At 33.8% G+C, this 22919-nt stretch overlaps 1 protein-coding gene across 2 annotated transcripts; it reads right to left on the reverse strand.

The window, feature by feature from the left end:
* Window positions 1-5485: 5485 nt before the first annotated feature.
* Window positions 5486-22518, reverse strand: LOC131063601 (RGG repeats nuclear RNA binding protein A). Of its 2 annotated transcripts, none has more exons than XM_057997479.2 (6): window positions 22075-22518; window positions 19778-20204; window positions 8465-8591; window positions 8124-8279; window positions 6566-6628; window positions 5486-6068 (listed from the first exon to the last, which is right to left on the reverse strand). In XM_057997479.2, exons 1-6 carry the CDS (start codon window positions 22277-22279, stop codon window positions 5862-5864), a joined length of 1185 nt encoding a protein of 394 aa, XP_057853462.2. In that variant the 5' UTR covers window positions 22280-22518; the 3' UTR covers window positions 5486-5861. The 2 variants fall into 2 exon arrangements, with proteins under 2 accessions (XP_057853462.2, XP_057853470.2); XM_057997487.2 differs by having other exon boundaries at window positions 22087-22515.
* Between the last annotated feature and the right edge of the window lie 401 nt (window positions 22519-22919).

Consider the following 22919-nt stretch of genomic DNA (forward strand, 5'->3'; position numbering starts at 1 on the left):
TCTATTTCTCTCTAATTGATTCACGTGGTATGGATATATTTGAAATTAAGTATGACTGTCATACAAATTGCAGTGTGTATTAATATTCAAGAGTGCAGTCTATTTTAATATTACTGTTGAAGTTTGCATAAGAACATTATCAGGATTCATATATTAAGCACATCCCCAACCAAGAACACAGATGTTACTCCCTGTAGCTTAATAACAGTCATGTTATGATCTGATCGATGGTGATCTCACTGGATGCTTTGATTCATTTCCTTTATATCTCTCAATGTGAAGGAGGGGTCACACCTCTTCATCATGTATACCCTTTGGCAAGAGGCGCACCCTTTCACCATCAACACCCTTTGAGTGCAACTCTTAATTATTTTTGGCCTTTGAAAGGGACACAACCTTTCACAAATAGATCTGTACTTTTATTTAAATTAGATTTTCTCCTCTAATTCCCAAAGTATCCCCCTCAAATGAGGTTCTCTTCTCCCTTTTATATCTCATGTTTGAGGGAGACAAATTTTCATTTCATGCCTTTGACCATTCATTAACTTAATTAAAATTTTATTATATTTAATTGTATTTTTTTAATATTTTAATTTTAATTTTATTATTATCATTTACAATCGAGTAGTGGGGATGGTAGAATGTGTTAGTGATATGGGCAGGTGCAGATTGATTTAGTCCCACTTGTTTTATATATATATGTGTGTGTGTGTGTGTGTGTGTATCTGTGTGTGTGTGTACATACATATATATACACACATATGTGTGTGTGTGTGTATATATACGTACATATATATATACATGTACATGTATGTGTGTGTGCATACACACACACACACATACATATATATACACACATATATGTGTGTGTGTGTGTGTATATATATATATATATATATATATATGCCCACACACACACACGTGTGTGTATATATATATATATGTGTGTGTGTGTGTATGTATACATATGTATACATATACATATGTATACATATATGTGTATATATATACACATATACATATATGTGTATATATATACACATATATTTGTATATATATACACATATATTTGTATACATACATATATATATGTATACATACATACATACATATATATATATATATATATATGTACATATGTATGTACATATATATATACACATATATATACACATATAGATACATATATACATATACACATATATATAGATATATAGATATACATACATGTATACATATACATATATACATGTGTATCTACACACACGCACATATATATATGAGAGCAAAGAATTTGTATATGGTATGATAGTACAACCCAACTAATAATTTCCATATTTTTATTTTTGATGTGCATGTGTGTGTACATATATATACACACATATATATGTGTGTATATGTGTGTGTGTATATATATATATGTGTGTATGTATGTATATATGTATGTATACATGTATGTACATACATACATATATATATATGCTTCAAGTCACAGCATTCCTTATTTTTTGCTGTCTTAGATTTTGCCTATAAAACTAGATTCTTTGCGATTAGAAATTTTAGGTCAGATTATAGTTTTAAAAAATCATAAAGCGGAAAAAATTAATACATTGAAAAAAAACACCATATGTTCTTCAACCAAGTTGAAGCCAAAAGCATATTTTCCCATTCTCCAATTTTAAAATGAATAGCCACCAATAACAAAGGCGCAAAAATGAAACAACAATAAATAAAAATAAAAGCGACCACCTAAAGACCACTCCTATAACAGAATTATGTCAAACATGGACGTCAACCATTTTAAATACTACATTCACATTCTGCAACAGCTTACGCCAAAGCTCTAAAAATATTATTATGGGCTTGTTTATAATACTACTAAAAGGTTTAAGGAATCAATGACCACAAGAGTTAGTGTAAACCCTCTGTTCCTATTTCAAAATGGTTATCTACCTCAGATGCTTTTAAGGGGGCCAATTGGGCAATATAACCTACAACCAATAGCTATCATAAACTCCTAACATTGCCATAATAACATTGTTTCTACAAGTTAGTGGTTGTTGAAACCAAAGAAGCAAACACTGGGAAAAAATCACGATCAGTCGCGATTAATCAGCGATCGGGAAGGTTGCCGATTTTTTCCCCCAAAAAATCACAAAAAAAGCGGTCAACGATTTTTTCAGGTTTTTCAACGTTTTTTTTCCCAATAAATCGTAAAAAATTCCCAGGAATAATCCGAAAAAAAAACGCAAATAAGGAAACTCGTCGCGCGAAACCCTAAAATGTGATAAAAGGATGTCAGAACGTGTAAAAAAAATCCGATGACATGGGGTTGCAGGTCAAGATTTTCATCCCAGTCTGCAGAATTTGTCACGATCGCTCCATCACGTGAGTCAAAATCTACTCAGGAGGGAAGCCGGGAAGGCATACGGCAAAAAAAAATTCAATTTATTTCCAATGAAGATTATAGTTGCCAAAAAAGTCCAGTTTAGATTTTAATTAAATCCGTAAAAAATCGGACAGAATTATAGTTTCCCATTATCATCTAATGATATTAAATAAGTTTTCTGTTAATATTTATAATTTTATTATGTAATATACTTACCACGATTTTAATATTAAAATAGTATAAATTTCAATAGTTTTAAAATAGTTAAATAAAATTATTCAAATTAAAAATTTATATTAAAAAATAATATAGTTAACTATTAATAATAAGTAATAGTTAAATATTTTCTATATTTAAGTTTGAATATAAAACTAGCAATTGCACCTTGGTGTGCAATGGGTACGCCGAAGAGGTTTGGAAGGTCTTTTAGAAAGAAAGTCTATATTTAATATACGATTGTGTAGTTAATGGGATCAATTGCTATTCTATTTAGCAAATGATATTGTTTGTACTAAAAATATCTTAATTGAAAAATCATAGCTTCAAATAAATTATGCATCCACTTATAGGAATCCAAACATTACTAAATTAAACCCTCTAAATCTTTCAATGATGGTACAATAATCGAGTGGTATGGTAAAAAAATGTTGAATAAACTCAATGCCAGTGCTAAACTATAGATTTTTTTGATTTTTTTAACACTAAACTATGGATTTATTGTAAAGATTAACGTAAGACACCGAAATAGCATTGTCTTACATTGAAATGCCTTAAACTGAATGAGAGATGAGAGTAGAATACTGATCTAAATTTAGATTTTTATTTTTTTCATTTAAATGTTTTGGTTTACTTATGAGCATAGAAGTCTAGCAGGTCAGTTGCAGCTACAACACAAATCCCTCATTTATCCTTGGATGTCCATACACTGTTCCAAACCTCCCATTTTCACACAAGCAGGAAGGATGCTTGAAAAGTTTGCAGAGTTTGGATTTACACCTACCAATCGCAATTGGTTGTATGCTTCTAAATCATTTTGTATGCAACTTCCGTTCAAACGGGAACAAAAGATGGCGCTAGCAATAGGAACGAATCCTCAACACAGTAATGGGCCCCACAGATGCCACATAAGCGATCAAACCACCTTCGAGTGTGTTGGTTAAGCCATCAAACAAATATCGATAAAAGTATCAACGGTCGAGACAGTTTCAATCGTCTGGCTTCCCTTCTCAAGCGATGCACGCCATTAGATGAAAAACAAAGATCGTCCATTTCATATAAGGACGCCTTCGACGAATTAAAAATATATATATTATAATTTAGCACGATTTTAATATTAAATTGAATATAAATTTCAATATTTTTAAGATAGTTAAATTAAAAATAAATATATTAGAATTTAGAACGATTTTAATATTAAATTGAATATAAATTTTAATATTTTTAAGATAGTTAAATAAAGTCACCAATACAATTTAAATTAAAAATTAAAAGATACAAAATATAATATAATTAACTATTAACAATAAATAATAGTTAAATATTTCAATATTTAAATGTGAATATAATATTAAAATAAATATATTAAATATGATTAAAAAATATTCATATATATAAAATATAACTTACCTATTAATCATTGCTAATATATTTTTTAATTATATTTAATATATTAACAATGATTAACAATTAATAATATATATTAAATATAATTAAAAAATAACAATAAATAATATATTAATCTATGTTCATCCAACTTTGCAATTCATGTGTTGGAAGTCTACTCTTTGCTTGTTTTCAATATCTCTATGCTATGGAAATGTCCTTAATATTTTAAAAAAAATAGTTTTTTTATTGTTTTTTTTCAATTTTTTACATTTTTTTATCAATCCGACTATACTTTTGGTTTGCAGATTAATTGCCCAAACGATTAATGCTTCCTTGGTTGAAACCACAAGAATATATCTGGGTTCATTGTTCCTTAACCCTACGTACTCTTCTGTCACATGACACCAAATAAATTTGGAGAGTGCAAGAACAGCAATCTCATGCTCAAATTCATTAAGGTTAGAGTGAAGCGAAGCTTACAAAGGGCTTTCTCCATCATAAAATTGAAGCACAAAATGTTACCAAATATAGTGTTGAGAGGAAGTACACGGTAAACTGCAGTACAGGAACATCATGCACATGCATTCAGACTCATTGCTTCTCCTTACCGTGTGCACATGTAGCTTCAACTGTATTAGGAAAAGAATAATTGCTGCCCACAACAAAGCTCGGCTGGTTACACAATTATCAATTCAATGGGCAGTTTCTTTAAATTGTGCAAATGTCGTATACAAATACCATGAAATGTGCAGAGACCATTAAGGCCTGGCTCAAATAAAGACAGAATTGTGTAGTCTTGGTCATAACATACTACCATGTACCAAATTTCTTCAATAAGCATACATAAGAGTTATCATACGAGAGATTAGAAATTAAAACACAAATATTCTGTCGAAAGTGTAAGATTGCAAGATGTGAAATCACCTTTCCAACATTTTAGACATTGGTGAAAAGAACTTAGACATAAGATCTAGTTAAGATACAAATTGGCAGAGACTACAAAAGAGGGAATGAATATTATACCCAATAATGATAGTACCCAGACACCATTCTTTGTCTGGGTTTTTTTAGATACAAGGGAATCATTCTTCCTGATCATCAATGGGCACACCAAGTACATTCCTGATCAGAATTGTTTAGTGACAAAGAAACCATTCTTCCTGATCACCAAGGGGCAAACCAAGTGAAATTCTTCATAAATCTTGTTTAAATACAAAGGAATCACTTCCTCCTCACCAAGGGGCGACTATCAAAACTAAAGAAAACTCATGTAAAGACTATGATGTCACCTAATATATTTTTGGATATGTAAACTACAAAACTGTAATATGCCTGATAAAGCCACACATTGTAGTCAACCTAAAACATTTCCATTATAAAATTGACTAGAAGATCAGTCAACTCAAATCCCACCAACGAACTCTCAAATTCGGTGAAAAGTAGACGGGCAACAATATAATATAATTGATGTCACCACAGATTAAAGTGAAGTTGAGATGTCAAACTCATTCTCATCAATATATATCTTATCTAGACAAGTATAAACAATAAAACAAAATTTACAAAAATGTGACAAAGTAGACACAATGCCCGGAAAAAAAACAGTTAAGATTCTTCCTAATCACTAATTAGGAATAACCTTTCCAGTTCACAATGATAAAATAACTTAAGTTTCTGTTAAAATTTCTAAAAATCTTCCAACTGCAATAGAATATTAACTCCCATTTAGAAAATTCAGAGATTCTCAGTATAATCTTTTTCTCTCTAACAGTGATCCTTGTTCACTGAGAACTCCATCTTGGTAATTGTTACACAAAAGATAGTAAAATATAACTAGCAAAAATTTTACTGAGTGATGCTGATAAAGTTACTTCCCAGCAAGTACAGGAAACTGCACAGGATCCTCAATGTGAGGAGCAGCAACCTGATCAGCATCATTGTAACTCCCTCCATATCCTCCCCTAGCTCCAGTAAAGCCACCATTCCCTCGACCTCGTCCACGTCCACGCCCACGCCCACGAGCGCCATATCTCTCAAAATCGGCAGGTTTCAGAAACTCATTTATGCTCACAGCCTACAACAAAAAGAAGATAATTTACAAGATATTCCAAACTAACATATATCCTGCTGATCATCTCACAAAATAAAGCAATACCTTATTCTATAATCTCTCAAATCCAATTCTCTAACAAAGAGGGTTTAGGAACCAGACCATACAATCAAGATGATAATATTCCGAATACATAGTTGTTACAAACATACAAATTTTTACCATAAATCATTATTTAGCTTCACAAAGAAGATAATTTACAAGACATTCCAAACTAACATATATCCTCCTGATCATCTCACAAAATAAAGCAATACCTTATTCTATAATCTCTCAAATCCAATTCTCTAACAAAGAGGGTTTAGGAACCAGACCATACAATCAAGATGATAATATTCCGAATACATAGTTGTTACAAACATACAAATTTTTACCATAAATCATTATTTAGCTTCAAAATTTATTACATACATGATGAAACTGAATTGCGTAATATTATTGGGAAATATCAAGTAACGTACCTTACGAACTTTATCTTCCTTTTCAATAGCCTCCTTCCTTCTTAGTCTATCCTTTTCTGAGTTCTGCACAAAGTCAATATTATACAGTTGAAACACATTGTATCTCTCTCTATAATTGGATACTTCCCTAAAAGCCCTCGTTCCAGTACCAGCACTGTTCTCATACTGGTACTAGTCTAGGTACCTCGCAGGTTCTTCTTTTATTCTTGGTATCCATATACAATAATAAGAACAAAAAAAAAATACAAAAAGCTCTTTAAAAAAACACAATAAGAAAACATCTAGAATAACACTACCAGACTGCTGCTAGTCCTGCTGCATCTGGTTCTAATGAGCCTACTGCTGCTTTGGATACTTGACGATTGGGTCACAGGGTTCTTGAATTTGACTGTGACTATTCAATATTTTGATTATCCTTTATTTTGAAAAGGATAATATAAACCTATGAAATATATCATGTCATGACTCATTTTATATTTTGATTTATTAGTTATCAATTTTGTTATTTTTTTATTTATCAAATGTATATAATATTGATATTATGATTAATTTGTTTATTTCTATACTAGTATAGATATCTTAAATACATCTATCTAAAGAAATGCCGATAGATATCAATTGAAACTATTTTATTTACCTTAAAATTATTTTATTTCATTTTAAATTATATCTACTACATAAAAAACAACATTAAATCATACTGTATCTATATTACTTATTAAATTTTTTATTTGATAATTGACATCTAGTTTTTTATATTTAGATTTTAAACTTCTTATCATTGTAAAAAAAATAATTAAAAAATAAAAATTTATAAAATATATTTTTTTTAAAGAATATTGTAATTATGAAATGATTGATTATTTTTTAATAATATTGTAATTATGAAATGATTGATTATTTTTTAATATCTTTGTTTTTATTTTATATTTATATTTATATATCTATTTAAAACTTATAATTTTGAGGGTGGTATATTTTTGTTTTATATGGTGTTTATTTCAAAAATATTAAGCTTATAATAAATATTAATATTTTGACATGTGAATGATTGTCAAATTTAAACTAAACGATAAAAGTTAACATTAAAACGTTCACACCATTTCACATTTCACTCCACCCCTTGCTGTCATTGTAGAATGCCTATCGGCATTAATAATTTTAATATTTTTTGTCCCGATGTACCCAACCTGTACGGTTCAAATAAAACAATGTTGTTATTTTTAGTTTATTTAAAACACGTTACATTGAATTTACAATTAATTTTGTTTATTTGTCCATAATCTTCATATTTTTTTGTACAGATGTACCCAAAACCAAGCTGTACTGCACCTGAGATTCACATAAAACAGTGTTGCTGTTTTTTGTTTATTGGAATTATGATTAATTTTGTAAAATTTGTTTCGTAATCATAATTTTCAAGTGTTCTGTACACATGTACCCAAGCCATACCATACCTGGGGTTAAATAAAATACTTTGTACAAGTAAATTATGTATCTCTCATAACATTTTGATTCATTTTTTAATAAACCAATTAACTTTGACATACTAACTTACCACTTTGATGAAAATGCCATCATCTTTCTTTTTTTCAACAAGTTGCATAGACTCAAAATCCCTGTCCACAACAACTTTTCTTTCCTCATTTTTTAAAGCTTCCAACGCTTTTCTTTTGTCATTCAACAGTTTCTCATATTCATCAAGTGTCATTTCCTGCATCCATTCCAGAAGACAGCTATCATTTAGTACATAATGCACAGGAGAATATTGTTGCATTAATTTATAATATAATAAAAACAAACCAGTATACTATAAAACCACAAACAAGAATGTAATTTAATTTTCACTGTTTATAAACATCAAAAGAACAATAAACACATTAAAGAGTTGAGAATTGCCTTGTCTTCTTCCTCCTTTTTCTCCTCTTTGTTTTCCATGTCATTCTCTTGAGTAACCTCTTCTTCAGGCTTCTTAATTTCAGGCTCTATATTTTTTTTCTCATCATATGATCCTTCAGCAGCCTCCCTGTTTAGATACACAGATGATTAAACATTAAACACCTAATAATTTATGTCAATCCTACCGAGTGGCATTTGCATAATAGTGAAGTAAATCATAAGGCCAAAACAGAACTAATGTAAGCCATAGGAGAGAAAGAATGAAGAAATATGGTAATTGAGGATACCAACATATTATGAATAAGTTCATATTGAAGAAAACATAAGCTAAAAGGATAGACCATCTGACAAGCCCAGTGAGAACAGGAGAAAAGCTGGTTGCAGCAAACATATGGAGAGATAAAACTTCCAGCAAAATTCTATATCTAATATTCCAGAGAATAGAAATGTAAATTCTATATTTTTTTATCATTCAAAAATTATCCATACATTTTTACCCCACACATTAAGACCACAAGTCCCAAAGGACTGGTAACAGAATTCTTGTTTTAGACATTAACCATAAACCCCCTTTGTGCCCAAGCACTTGTGTCCATACTGCCCTGGGATATTTTGGGCCAGGATTAGTATCCATACATTCTTAGGAAAAAAAAAATTATTATGCTGCTTGAGATTTTCACATTCTGAATCATGTTATCATGCCCCCATTGCATATGAATAATACATTGAACATATGTATACACAGGCTGGCAACTTATACCATCATTGCCAAGAAAGTCATGTCAGCAATTTATCTTGAGTCAAAGATATTAATTGCCTCATAAGTAGTGGTCGAATATCACCAAGCAGCCTCCCTTTAAAACATACTAAGCGACACCCTTGATCAGCGCCTCCCTTATTGTTATTTATCATCCTTAACAAGAGGGTCATCGGGTGGTAACGAAAAGGTGGCAGGCATGATGAAAAGTCATCGGGTGTTAATGAGAAGGCAGCAGTTGTGTAAGGAAGAGTAAGAGATGTATCCTTTCCCCAAATTAAAGATATAATATAAAAGGGGAATTAAAGCCTTACTTGAAGGGCGTCAATCAAATGAGAAGAAAGAGGTCAGAAAATAAATAATCTGATCTGGAATAGACATTTGTTTTGAAATCAAGAAATAGCCAATAAACAGCAGAAATCTGATTAGGTATTATCAGCCTAGAATTAGTAAGTTTGTGTAAAAATATGATATGAGTATATGAATGCAATATTTATTCTTGCTGAAAATATATAAGAATATTCTTGCTGAAATTGCATTATTTTCAAATTGGAGTATTGTTTCCCAATTTAAGTAAAATTTATTATATTTCTATTTGATAAATATGTTACAATATATTCATATAGTTAATTTATTTTGAATTGGATAGAAATGGCTGCAAAACTGGAAGGCTAATCAACCTTTTTGTGTTCATAAGAGGTGAGGACCCACCTATCTTTCATCACGCATGCCACCTTGAGATGTAGTGCTCATGGGCCGGGCGAGGTATGTGAGCTCCCGGGCTTGGTGGAGAAGGTAATCTTCATGCTCTTATCAAGCACACCACCCCAAGATGGAGCGTTTGTGGGCTGGGAGGCTAATTAGTGCTCCTAGGCTTGATCAAGGAGGATGGAGCAGCTCCAAGGTGAACTACTTTACACCCGTTCTCTCACAATACAAGGATAACTATCCTTGAGATTGTGGTTTGCAAAGTTTCTACCTAATTCAATACAGTTACTTTAGGAATATGCTTTGGATAATTATAAAATACTATTGATGATATAAGCAATCATATGATATTGGATTCCTAACCCATATGAAAATAGATGGTCTCATGAATTACATTTCAAGTATTGACTAACATGATTGCAAAACCTAAACCAGGATTAATCTTGTTAAAGGCATTTCAAATGGTAAATGTATACTGTTAACTGTATTGTATCTCTTATTTTAATTGAACTTGTGATTTTAGGTCAAAATATAGTAATATCCCCAAAAGGGACATTACATATGTTAATCACCTAAACCCTGATTATTGTCATTTAGAGAAATGACTATCAATTATAGTTGCTTCTTGTTGATATTGCTCAAATTACCATGTCATAGCTAGTCCTAGTGGTAGTATCGCTAACATATGCTGCTGTTGTCAAAGTAGTGCTGTTATTTGAGGCAGATTAAATTGTTTAAGGAAAACAGCAGTTTTCCAATGAATCAAACAAATGCTGTTATTTATTCAGATGCATGCTTAAATCCAGAAATCAATTCTAGGTTTCTTCACTAATAGTTCAAAATTTATAATAAGGACATGAGAGTGATGCCTGAGACACTTCTCTCCTCATCCCTAAAAATGTACAAAATTTGTTGATATGACATCATCAATCAATATATTGGTTTCTACTAAAGTTACAAAGAGATATCTCATGAAGACCTCGTGTTCAGGAATATGTTAGGCTTTATGATATCAAAAGACATGGTGGCTCTTGAAACTTGGAAGATCCTACAAAAGAGGTTTGAAGGGTCTGATTGATTCAATCAATGGGAAAACTAGAGATCCTTGATGCGAATTTAGATGAATCAGAAACATTATAAACTTGAAGGTCTCACATTTTCCAGCTACCTATTACTAGTGCAGTAATCCACCTTCCACCACTCCAAGAAAAGGAAATCAGAGTTCTCCTCTTAGAATGTACCTACTTTTAGGATATAGCTAATGAAACATTGGGATGCATTATTCAAGTGATAATAATGCATATCATATCCATGGAACAACAATATCAGAGATATTGTCTCTTATCCATGTGGCCAGAGAACAAGAACAAACAAAAAGTTTTCTTCACAACACTTGTCCCCAAAGAATCTGTCTCATAGTCTATCGCCCTTTGATGCAAGGGCATTCAGGTTCACAAGCAATCTTGCATCATTCAAAAACAAAATAAACGTCACTTTGGCAACAAAGGACTACAACATCTGGGATGACTTAAACAGAAGGCATAAATGACAGCTAGCAGTGATGATTCCTAATGATGTGGATCCCATTGAACACAAGGTTTACTTGATTGTTACTACTCTCCAGCAAAACATTTCATCAAACATATGGTAGTCATGAGAACTTCTTCATGAATTTTGTCCAAATTCAGACAGAGATAGTTGCAAACTGCAGCATATCTTGGATAAAAACAGCCCAACAATAACTGAGAGTTGTTATTATAGACAACCATATCATGTTCCATGATTAAAACCAACTCTTCCAACCAGTCATGTACTTTTAGGGTGAACGAAATGACTGCAAAATCCCTGCAGACATGAGGATGTGATATCTGAAGTGAGGGCAGGTCATTCTTGATCTAAAAATGTGCCCCAACTCATGACCAAAAAAAGGGAAAGCTGAACGAGAAAGAGAAGGTCAACTATTTGAAGCAGAAGATGTGTGGAGAATGCAGGAAAACAAAGAAGACCAAATAGAAGAGAATATCATCCATCCTTGGGCGTGGAAAAATCCTATGCCATTTTTCTATTTTTTGTTATAATTAGGGTTTTCTCAACATATCTATAAGCCTTTTGCAAGGCGAATTAACATATTAAATCAGGTATTTTTTTTGTGTTTCTGTCTGGCGTTTGAATGTTACCTGAGATATGTTTAAGCTGTTAGGTTAGGCAGTCTTTCATTGGACCCTCTTGCCTAGACTACATAAAATGGTATCAACGCAAGACTTTTTTACTGGAATGCATGTTGTGAGGTTCTAGTGGTGTTATTGAAGGTGTGACAGATTCTTGCAATTGCACAAAGCAATGAGAGAAAATAGTATCAGAGAGCGTTTAGCTTTCTAGGAAACTTGTCTCAACATATCTATAAGCCTTTGCAAGGCAAATTAATATTTTAATTAAACTTTAAAGTCTATTTTTTTGTGTTTCTGTCTGGCGTTTGAATGTTATCTGGGATATGTTTAAGGTTAAGGTTTAGATGGTCTTTCATTGGACCCTCTTGCCAAGACTACATAAAATGGTATCAAAGCAAGACTTTTTTGCTGGGATGCATGTTGTGAGGTTCTAGTGGTGTTATTGGAGGTGTGACAGAGTCTTGCAATTGCACAAAGCAATGAGAGGAAATAGTATCAGAGAGAGTTTAGTTTTATAGGGAAATTTGTTGTGTAAAGTCTCATCTAAATTTCTAGATTTGGGGTTTTAAGTTATTCTATCTTTTGTTTATATTATCATGCCTCTATAAAGGAGACGTCCTGCAATGAACAAAGTAGATGAGATGTTTGTCCAACACCAAAATGAAATAGCTGCTTTGGCAGTTGAATACAGAAGGAATCATCAAAATCATGGAGGAGATAGCACTCATAGCAGTGATGAAGAAGCTAGAATGGAAGAGGGAGGATGGCAGGAAGAACAACCTCTGGATGGAGGAGAAAACCAATTCTTGAGGGCTCTTATGAAGCTTCGCAGAGGGACTTGTTGGCGTGTTTTTTATGACTACGTCGAACACAGATTAAAGTTGCCTAACGGTCACTTCACTCTCTTGTGATCAAAGTGCGATTGCATGCTAAGATTGCAAGAAGTTCAAACAATCCACTCCAAGGTTCCTTCAATGCGTGGACGTGACTCAGTTGGCTGATGTGATTGCTGGTAATCCAAGGGGCCTTACGTTTGCATCGTTCTTTCACTTCTTTGCTGTGGCTGGAACTCCATCATCAGATATGGCAATTCTGCGATGCTTCTGCTTCAAACGGACTGAACTGGAATGAACTGGAAAGTAAAAGGGAAAGGATTTAGAAGGATCTAAATCTACTCCTAAGGGCAGTGATAACAATGAATAGCGCTCTGGTAGACAAATTCCAAATAAACCAAGCTCTGCTTCGCCAAGATCAACTACAACTCTGCAAGAACCGGTGCAATCTTCTGGGGATGCTAGAGGATTTTCAAATTGAGAAAGTACATTTGAATACCCAAAAACGGTGCAATCCAAACGACCATCCACAATCGAACTTAGCACAAATTTAGGGGGTTCAAGCTAACTTTACACTGCAACTTACAATCAGCAAGATGCAAAAAGTAAGAACCATGGAAACTCATCAAACACCATTACATTATCCATTGAAATCAAAGCACTATACTACTTCTACTCTAAGTGAGGAAGGTTAAACCATGCAAGTTTTGAAAAATCAACTTACATGGACACCATCAGAGAACAATGTTTCACTATTATTTTCTCAAAAACTTATCGCAACATTTTGGCTCCCAAGTCCACAGTTGGGCGGAATTTTCACTATGTGAAGGATTCATGGAATTTTTTGTGAATCCTTGAGACCCTCATTTTGGCGCCCAAGTCCACAGTTGGGCAGATTTTCACCTCTGTGGAGGATTCATGAAATTCCAAACATTCCCTGACCTGCCTCATCTAGCGCCCAATCACTTCCTTGGGCGGAATTCTTCATGCATGGAGGATTTTGATGCTTTTCACAAGTTCCAGGCTCTTCGTTAAGATATATATATATATATAATATAACATTTAAGTATTAAGTGGCATCTTCAATACGTCTTTTTCCTTTCTTATACTTTAAGTTATATTTCATATATATTGGATGTTTGAGAGTGGTTTCAAGTCCTTAGGAATCATAATGCAAATTCTGGATTTTGTCAAATTTCAGGCCATTTTCGGATCGGATTGACATTGGTGGATTAATGTGAATTTCTGGACTTGGATGATTTTGCATGCTTCCCTCTTTTGGAATAGGAGTTCCAAACTTAACCATTTTTTGATCCAACTTGTCTGCCTTCTGACTCTTCCGGATTTAAAAATGGTCTTTAGGAACGTTCAGTCTTCAACGTCTTCAGAGATATTCAGCTTTCAGTGTTTTCTTGTGAAGATCCTGCCAAAAATAGATTTTCCCAAATAGTAAGTGTTTCAAAATGTCAAGGTTTGGGCAAAATAGGTCAGAAAAGCACTTACTAAAAATAGTAAGTTTGATTTTTGGCAAAATGACGACATTCTGGGACTCAAAAAAATCCCTAAAAAATAGGCACTTTCTAAAAATAGAAAGTTGCTCCGTTTTGGCTCAAATTTTACTGGGAGGTTCCTTGAAGGGTCCTAATTCCAATCGTATGTTCAGTTTCCCAAAACCCTAACAGAAACTCCTAAAATCTAGGACAGAAGGCAAAAACCCTAAAATTCACAAAACGAGTCCTAGACTTAGCCGAATTTGCTCAAACGAAAGGCAGACTTGACCAATATAGACCTCAAACACCTGCAAAGCAAAGAGACTGACAAGACTGTTGCGAAAAGACCCAAAAAACAAAGCCAAAAGACTGGAAGGGCCTAAAAAGTAGGGGGTCTCCATTTGCAATGGGGCAATGTGTGAAAACGTCACAGCGGGACCAAGATGGAACTACACAAATGAAACCAACCAAAGAGGGGAATGAACCAATGCAAAAGAAATGTCTTTTAGAACCATATGCAAATATGGAGGTAATTGTTGCAAAGTTATTGTTGAGAGAAGTAGCACAAATAATTTGCTAAATGAGATCAAATTGTGGCAAATGAGCAGCATATAGTAAATTTCAGCTTGGTTATTATTAGGATTAGATTTTCTGCAATGTTATGCCTATGGATGCTTGTCATGTCTTAATAGAAAGGCCTTAGCAATTTAATAGGTAGACTATATATGATGGCAAGATGAATGTTTACACTATTGCAAAGCATGTAAAGAAATTATATTGAGTTTTTTGAAAGGAAAAGGATAAGAAGTGCACAGCAATCCTATGGTTTGTTTGAACACAAGAAAACAGTATTTTAAGCGCAGTAAAGAAGGAATGTTTGTTTTGTTTTTATTCCCAAACTCATGGAGGTTAGGGCATCCAGTAGAGTGGATGAAAATCCACAAGAAATGAAGAGTTCGTTGGATAAACATGCTAAAATCCCTTGAAATTGTTGGATGGGTACAACCCTTAAAGAATAATGAGCTGAAAAGTCTAGTTGCTTTGGGAAGCAGTGCTGTGCATATGCATAAATTAAACAAGTAAAAGATAATTTGAAGAAAAGCACAATAAGCTACAAGCAACATGCTAGATTCAAGAAACAAAAGCAGAAATTTGAAGTTGGAGAGCTGGTCTTTGCCCACTTAAAGAAGCAATGTTTCTAAATGAACTAATAAAAAATTAAAATGGAAAATGATTAAATCATGTAGGGTCTTAAAGAAGTTTGCAGCCAATGCCTACGAGATAGAACTCCCAGAAGGAGTGAACATCTCACCAGTCTTCAATTCTGCAAATTTGTATCTTTATTAGTAAGATTAAATAAGTGCAAAAACAAATACAAATTCTAGTTTATCAGCAAGAGATTGGGTGTACTAATCGTCTAAGAAAATAAAGGATAAGGCAGAAACACTGATTAATTCTCAGGTGATTTAAAAAGAAAAGAAAAAAATAATACAGTAAATACTTGGTGAAGTGCAGGCACGGAGCAGCTAAAGAAACAACTTGGAAGAGAAATAAACATGGAAATTTAGTCCCAGATTTCATAGAATGTTCATGAAGAGAAGCTCATAGAGCATTTCACCTACCTGACATGTCCAATGCAGGAACATTTGGACTCAGAAGCAATCTTGCATCAACCAAAAACAAAATAGAAGTAGGATAGGAAGAATTTTGGTTTGGTGTGCAGGTTTTTAAATAAATGGCATGTTTGGATGAATCTTGAGGATCAAAAGAACATCCCAGCTGACTTGGCAGCAAAAGAGTACACAATTGCATCTTTGGCAACATCAACCCATCACTTCAACAAAAAAGGACTTCAGCAAGTAATGATTCACAATGATGTGGATCCTAGAGAACATCTGGCATCATCTTCTATTCAAATCAATGTCTTTCAAACTTCCAACTGTCAAAAGGATCACGCACAGCTTTCTTGGTTGGTATTATTCTCCTGCAGACATTTCATTGAACACTTGCTTCATCATGATTTCGATCTGGAATGAGTTTTAAATAACAGCATATCTTGGATAAAAGCAGCCCAACAAGAACTCAGAGGTGTTATTATGGGCAGCCACATCATGTGCCATGACTAGAAATCACTCTTCCAACCAGTCATGTGGCATTAGGGCAAATGAATAGACTCCAAAATCCTTGCAGACGTGAGGACATGGTCTTTGAAACAGAGGCAAGTCATTCTTGATCTAAAAAGATGTCCTAACTCATGAGCAGAAGAGACTGTTTGGAAAAGAAAAGGGAAAAATCACAGGCAGGCTGACAAAGAGAAGGCCAACCATCTAGCATGGGAACAAATGAGAGAAAATAGAGAAGACCAAATAAAATGTCATCCACCCTTGGACATAGAACAGTCGTATACCATTTTTCTGTATTCTATTATAGTTTAGGACTTTCTCAGAATATCCTTTGCAGGCAGATTACTACATTAATGCAAGTAATATTGTTGTTGTTTCTATCTAGTGTTTGATGCTGTCTGAGAAATGTTTAGGGTGCTACTTTAATCAATCTTTCATTGGATCTCTTTGCCTAGACTGCATTACAATTTGAACAAAGAAGAAATATCACTGAAATTGAGAAGTTCCAAATTATTGAAAAGACCCAACGTTGAAGATACCTACTTCTTTGAGGCAAAATAATTCGAGGAAAAATGGAATGTTGTAACCATTTTGTTCTAATAGTGACGCTCAAACTTAGCAGACCTATTTTGGGCCTCAACTCTGACTTAAATCCAGCCAGAAAATTCAGTAAAAACGCGGCAAATTTAATTAGCCAAATTTTGATTAAAACAACCCACAACTGACCAAAATCACTAAAAATGAGTACATAATGATTGAAATCCTGTTTTCCTCCCATGGATGCTGCAAAACATTTATTTTACATATAAATGAGGCACGGGGCATTTTACCAATTTATTTAAATTTTTTTTATTTTAAGCTGTTTTATTATTGAACTTTGAGTATCCTGACTTACATCAGATGGACGTGCTAGAGTTCACTCAGCTCAAAACTTAATGTTTCCAACAGAGGTTAAGGTGCCAGCAATTCCAAACAGCATCCAAATCACAAAATTATAGATGCAAGGTCCAAAATAGCAAGACCAATACCTTATGATGTGTTAGTGTTGTTATCACAACATCTAGAAGTTCATAATAGAAGAGACAGTTACTAGAAATTCTTCTTAACCTTATAGATGAGAGGCCAGTCTCTCTATGATAAATGATATTTTATCTCCTTGACAGCCAATCCAACAGTGTTATCAAAGGTACATAAAAGTAAAAAATGTGTCCTAAATCATCAGATGCAAATAGTGTGGCAACTGACAAGAACTTGGATATAAATAAACAAATTTTGCTACACCAATGGAGAGGAGGTTCAACGTAGAAAGAAAAATGATTTATATTTCTTAATGTTTGCATCACTTGCATACAAAATTTTCATAAAGAAGTAAAAGAAGCTATAGAATGCAAACAAATGCGTGTTCCCTTTCATGTAGAATGGTTGCAACTAGAATGATCAGCATGCAAATTTATGCTTCTGAAATTTATGATTCTAAAGTCATCTTGCCAACATAAATATCAAAAATTCTGAAAAACATGAATAAGATCCCACTTTCTTCCAACATTCAGATTTGATGATTTTATTTGTAAAATAAAATTCAAAGCAAAAAGAGGAACAAATGATTCTCTTTAAAAGCTAAGAGTCCTCGCCTTCAAAGACAGCATCTATAATTGTAAAATGATGTCAAACAAACCTCGAACAATCCCAAAGGGCCAAATGATGTAACATCCAAATGTTGCATAATACCTTAAATGCCAGTTCAGGTTCAGGTTCAAAAATGAACAATTTTTTTCCTTGTTCAGCATGACTGAATTTGGCCATAAAAAATACTGTATATTGTTATATCATACAAAATTAAATAAAGAACACAGACGTTAATTGATAAGTCAATGTCAATTGTCAAATGTTAATGATAAATCAAAATGGTTTATATAAGTGCAGCTGCACATGGAAAATCAATACAAATCATCATTATATTAGTGTGTTTTGTGTGCTGTTAATTACTTAAGAATCGCTTTCTAGGGTTAGGACCTTAATTTATTGGCTTTTTTAGTTAAAATTTGAGGTGTTTTTGTTTTGTTGGCGACTTCTCCCCGAGCTTTCCCAGTGACAGAATACAAGTTGAAGGTTTACTAAACACATAGGACTGAATCTACACTTTATTGTAATGAATACAAATGAACCCAAGTTGTCAATTCCATAAAGTAGAGAATTAATTTAATGCTAGTAAAAATCTCTCTTTGCTCTCACTAGCCACAAATGGGATGATCAACAAACTAATATCAAGCATCAAACAAACATAAGACAAAATATTACATGTACCCAATATAATGCTAGTAAAAAGGTCCTCTCACTCTCATTACCCACAAGTGGGATGATCAATAAACTCATCTTAAACATTGATTGTCTAAATTAGAAGAAACATTGGACAAAACAATTGCGTATACCAAATTTAATGACAGGAAAAAGGTCTATTTTCTCTTGCTAACCAAAAGTGGGATGATCAAGCTAACCTCAAACATCCAAATCTGGTGGTCCAAGTCTTTAGGAATATTGGACAAAAAAATTACATATACCCTAACAACCAATGATTTCACAATGGAAATATAGACAGAATAAAATAGAAAAACAGTTGCCTGACATCTTGCATTATCTGCTAATGCATGACAATCTTTCAAAGTCATTACCATTAACTACCATAATACAGTAACTAAGAATAACCAAATATTATGGCTCCAAATGCATATCGTTTTCAAAAATAACAAAAATAATCCTTTAGAATCTTCTAAAAAGATATTCTTAGTTTGCTAGGCAAAACCTTTCCAAACAACCAAAAGGGTTCTTAACCTTGCATGAATATAATTCTAGAGAATGGGTTCAGCCAGATTTGAACCTAGCTGCCAAGCTTTAAAATTACTTTATTCAAAACATTCAAATTTTCAATTTCCAGCAACCATAATTTTACTGATTACACTTGCAACAAGGGTTCAAATCTGCAAGGGAAGCTACTGGCATCCTTTCAAAATAGAAAAGATAATAATTAAATTATATTAGCTATCCAAGTCAGACTGCGCCTAGGAATGAACCCAAATCTATATGACATGAACAGATTAAAGGCACAGCAAAACAATCTTATTGACACTATCTGTTGCATTCAAATGTAAAGAACACTGTTTGTGTGCAATGCTCACAAAAACCTAGGAAAATTTGAATATTTCGAAACAGGTTTTCTTAATTAACTCAATTACTTACCACTGGCCTGCAGGTGCATCAGATTCAAACTGCTGCGTAGGATTGTCAAACCCATTTGCATCATCAGGGCCAGAGCCACCGCGGTTGCCCCCAAAGCGACCACCACCTCGGGAACCCCTGCCCCTTCCACGTCCTCTGCCTCTAAAATCACCACCATCCTCTTCCCCAAAGCCACCTCTTCCTCCACCTCGGCCCCCTCCAAAGCCACTGTTGTCCTCCCCAAAGCCAGCTCTTCTTCCACCTCGGCCCCCTCCAAAGCCACCACCATCTTCCCCAAAGCCACCTCTTCCTCCACCAGGGCCCCCTCCAAAGCCAAATCCATTGCCATACTCTCCACCACCCTCAAAATGATCCCCACCACCAAAGCGCCCTCCACCTCGTCCACGCCCACGCCCAGGTCCTCTTCCTCTTCCTCTCTCTGCCCTCACTGCGTAAAGAAAATCTTGGATTACCATTTTATATGATCCAAATTTCCAATCAAACATTGCAGACATACACAAAACTATTAATTGTAAATTTAAATTTGGGGCAGTAAACACCGCTCTGAGAATCAAAAATAAGCATGGGCCCCAGACAAATAATCCTCCAGTCCAAGGGGTTGGGCATACACGAAACTATTAATTCTAAATTTAAATTTGGGGCAGTAAACACCGCTCCAAGAATTAATGATAAGCATGGGCCCCAGACAAGTAATCCTCTAGTCCAAGGGGTTGTGGTGTAGATAGTTAGGGTAGGCGGGTTGTGACATCAGGCCAAAACCAGACGAATACAACATTTGAACAATATGTAAAACTGGGGATTTCAGATACTCTCAGTCCATAGCTTGTGAAATATATGTTCTTGATTAAGCTAAATAAAGACTTTTTATGAGCTAAAAACTTGTGTAAGTGCAATCTGCTCTCTAATCCAAAAAGAACTCAGTAGCTCAGAGGTAGATTGCCCAAGCATGGTAATGGGAGATCCTAAGTTCAAATCCTAAGTGATACATAACATGGTATCAAGACCAGACTAAAAGATCTAAACAAACAAGAATGGTGTTGCCAAGGTTTTAGAAAATGACCAAATCATAATAGCCACGGTCAAAACATGATGATTGTAGAGCACCTCAGTGATCTACAGAAACTAAAATTGAAAACCTTTCCCTTGCTTGCAAAGGCATACCGGCTAAGTTGTTAAGGAAAAAAAAAATGATCTTGATGCTCATTGGACATAACGCAGATTCAAATCCCTGCAAGAATAGCGAAAAATGTGGAAGTTATGGCTGTATGGCAAAAATGTGGCATAATGATTGTAGGTTGCATTCAAGCATGAGCCAGATTTACAAATGTTCATAAATTTGTCTAATAAAATTCAACATAACTTCACAGGAAATCATAATCTCGCAATGATTTACCATAAGCCAAAAAATATATTTTCAAGAAGAAAATACAAATTGGAAAGTCCCACACAGAAACTTAGCCTGAATGAGATTGAATGTAAAGCAAGCAACATGGCCAAGGTTCAAAGGTAGCATAGCAAAGAATGTGATGCTTGGATTATGGGGGACATTCATTCATGGCCAAACTTGCACTGCAAAATTTCAGTAAGGGCAACTTGAAGGATGGGCGAGAGGAGTGGTAAGAAATTTGCAGAGCCTCCATACATATTTCAGTAAGATTTTGCGACCAATCATAGTTTCATAGAATATAAATGTGTATGAACAATGTTTCAAACTACTTGTTGCTAGCGACTCTCATTTATAAATTGAGATAGCAGAATATTAAACGCATTCTTCCATGAAACCATTTTTCGAAGAAGATGCTGCTGAATTTTCTCTGCATCACTTGCAGAGAATATGCTAGAATAGCCACTATCGTGTGACATAATAAGGAAAACAAATGCAAATTGACCAAATAACTCTAATTCTGTTCAGAAAACAGTAAGAATATACCCACGTTTGCATATCTTACTAATCTTACAACATATCCTTCATTACAAACGAAAACCTCAAAAATACAAGCTATGTTTACATATCTTAAATATCTTACGCATATCCCATTACAAGCAAGCATAACCTCAATTAAAATTTGGGAAGAAAATTAAATCCATTATTACAAACTCCCCAATTTCAAGAAAAAGAATAATCAGGTAAACCTGAAAGTGACCCTTACTTCCAAAACTCAAAAAACTAATATAATCTTAACCCACGCCCGATTAAAAACAGACATAACTGCGCCCAAGATTTACCAGGGAAAAAAAGTTCGATCTTTCAGACAAATAAAGACAATAATCGATTGGGCACAAGCGAAAAATAGTACAGTGACTTTTACCAGCCTCTGCAGGAGGAAGAGGTTTGGAGGTAAGTTTAGCAGCTTGTGGCTGCTTGGCATTGATAGCATTATCATCAGAAGGGGTTTTCTTTTGAGACTTGGTATTCTTCGCAGCCTCCAGGAGGACTGTGAGATCGTTGTCGCCCTGATCGTCCTCCGGAAGGAGTGAGAATGAATTCATGTCTCTGGCCATTCCGCCTCCAATTTCCCAAAGGGTTTATGAAGAAGAGGGCACCCAATTCACTCACTTGAACTAATCCATTTTTCTCGCAAACCCATCTTTCTTTCTTTTATCTGCCCTCTCTGCACAGTAAAAATTTCAGAGCCAATAGACCAACATAATACCTAAAAGGGAAGAGATGCAGAATATAAGAGACTAGCAGACAATTCTTAATTCTGCCCGTTCACATTAAACCTAAGTTGGAAGTTAAACATAAATAACCTCCACTAACCCCCCTTCCAAACTATTTTAACGACCCTCTTTTTTAAAGCGGTGCCTTTTTATATCAATATTCCCAAATAAACTAATCGATGTTCATCTTTACTAATCCCTTGGGAATCCTTTTGTGCCTTTCCCTTCTCATTTGTGAATGAAGTATCAAGTTGAGTTGAGGAATCCATTTTCTCTTTGTCTAGTTGTCTATAAATCTTCTAGTATTAATATTGAGATGGTGAATATGTTATGTTTTCAAGTTGTTAGATTGATATACTTAAGATATTTATGTTTATATTTTTTTTTATATAATAGATAAAATCTAAAATGTATTTTCATTATATGTTTATATTCACATTTTAAAGAGTTGTACAGAAGGGAAATTTTTTATTACACGTTA

Source organism: Cryptomeria japonica, chromosome 5, assembly GCF_030272615.1.
Source record: "Cryptomeria japonica chromosome 5, Sugi_1.0, whole genome shotgun sequence".
In the NCBI taxonomy this organism is placed as follows: domain Eukaryota; kingdom Viridiplantae; phylum Streptophyta; class Pinopsida; order Cupressales; family Cupressaceae; genus Cryptomeria; species Cryptomeria japonica.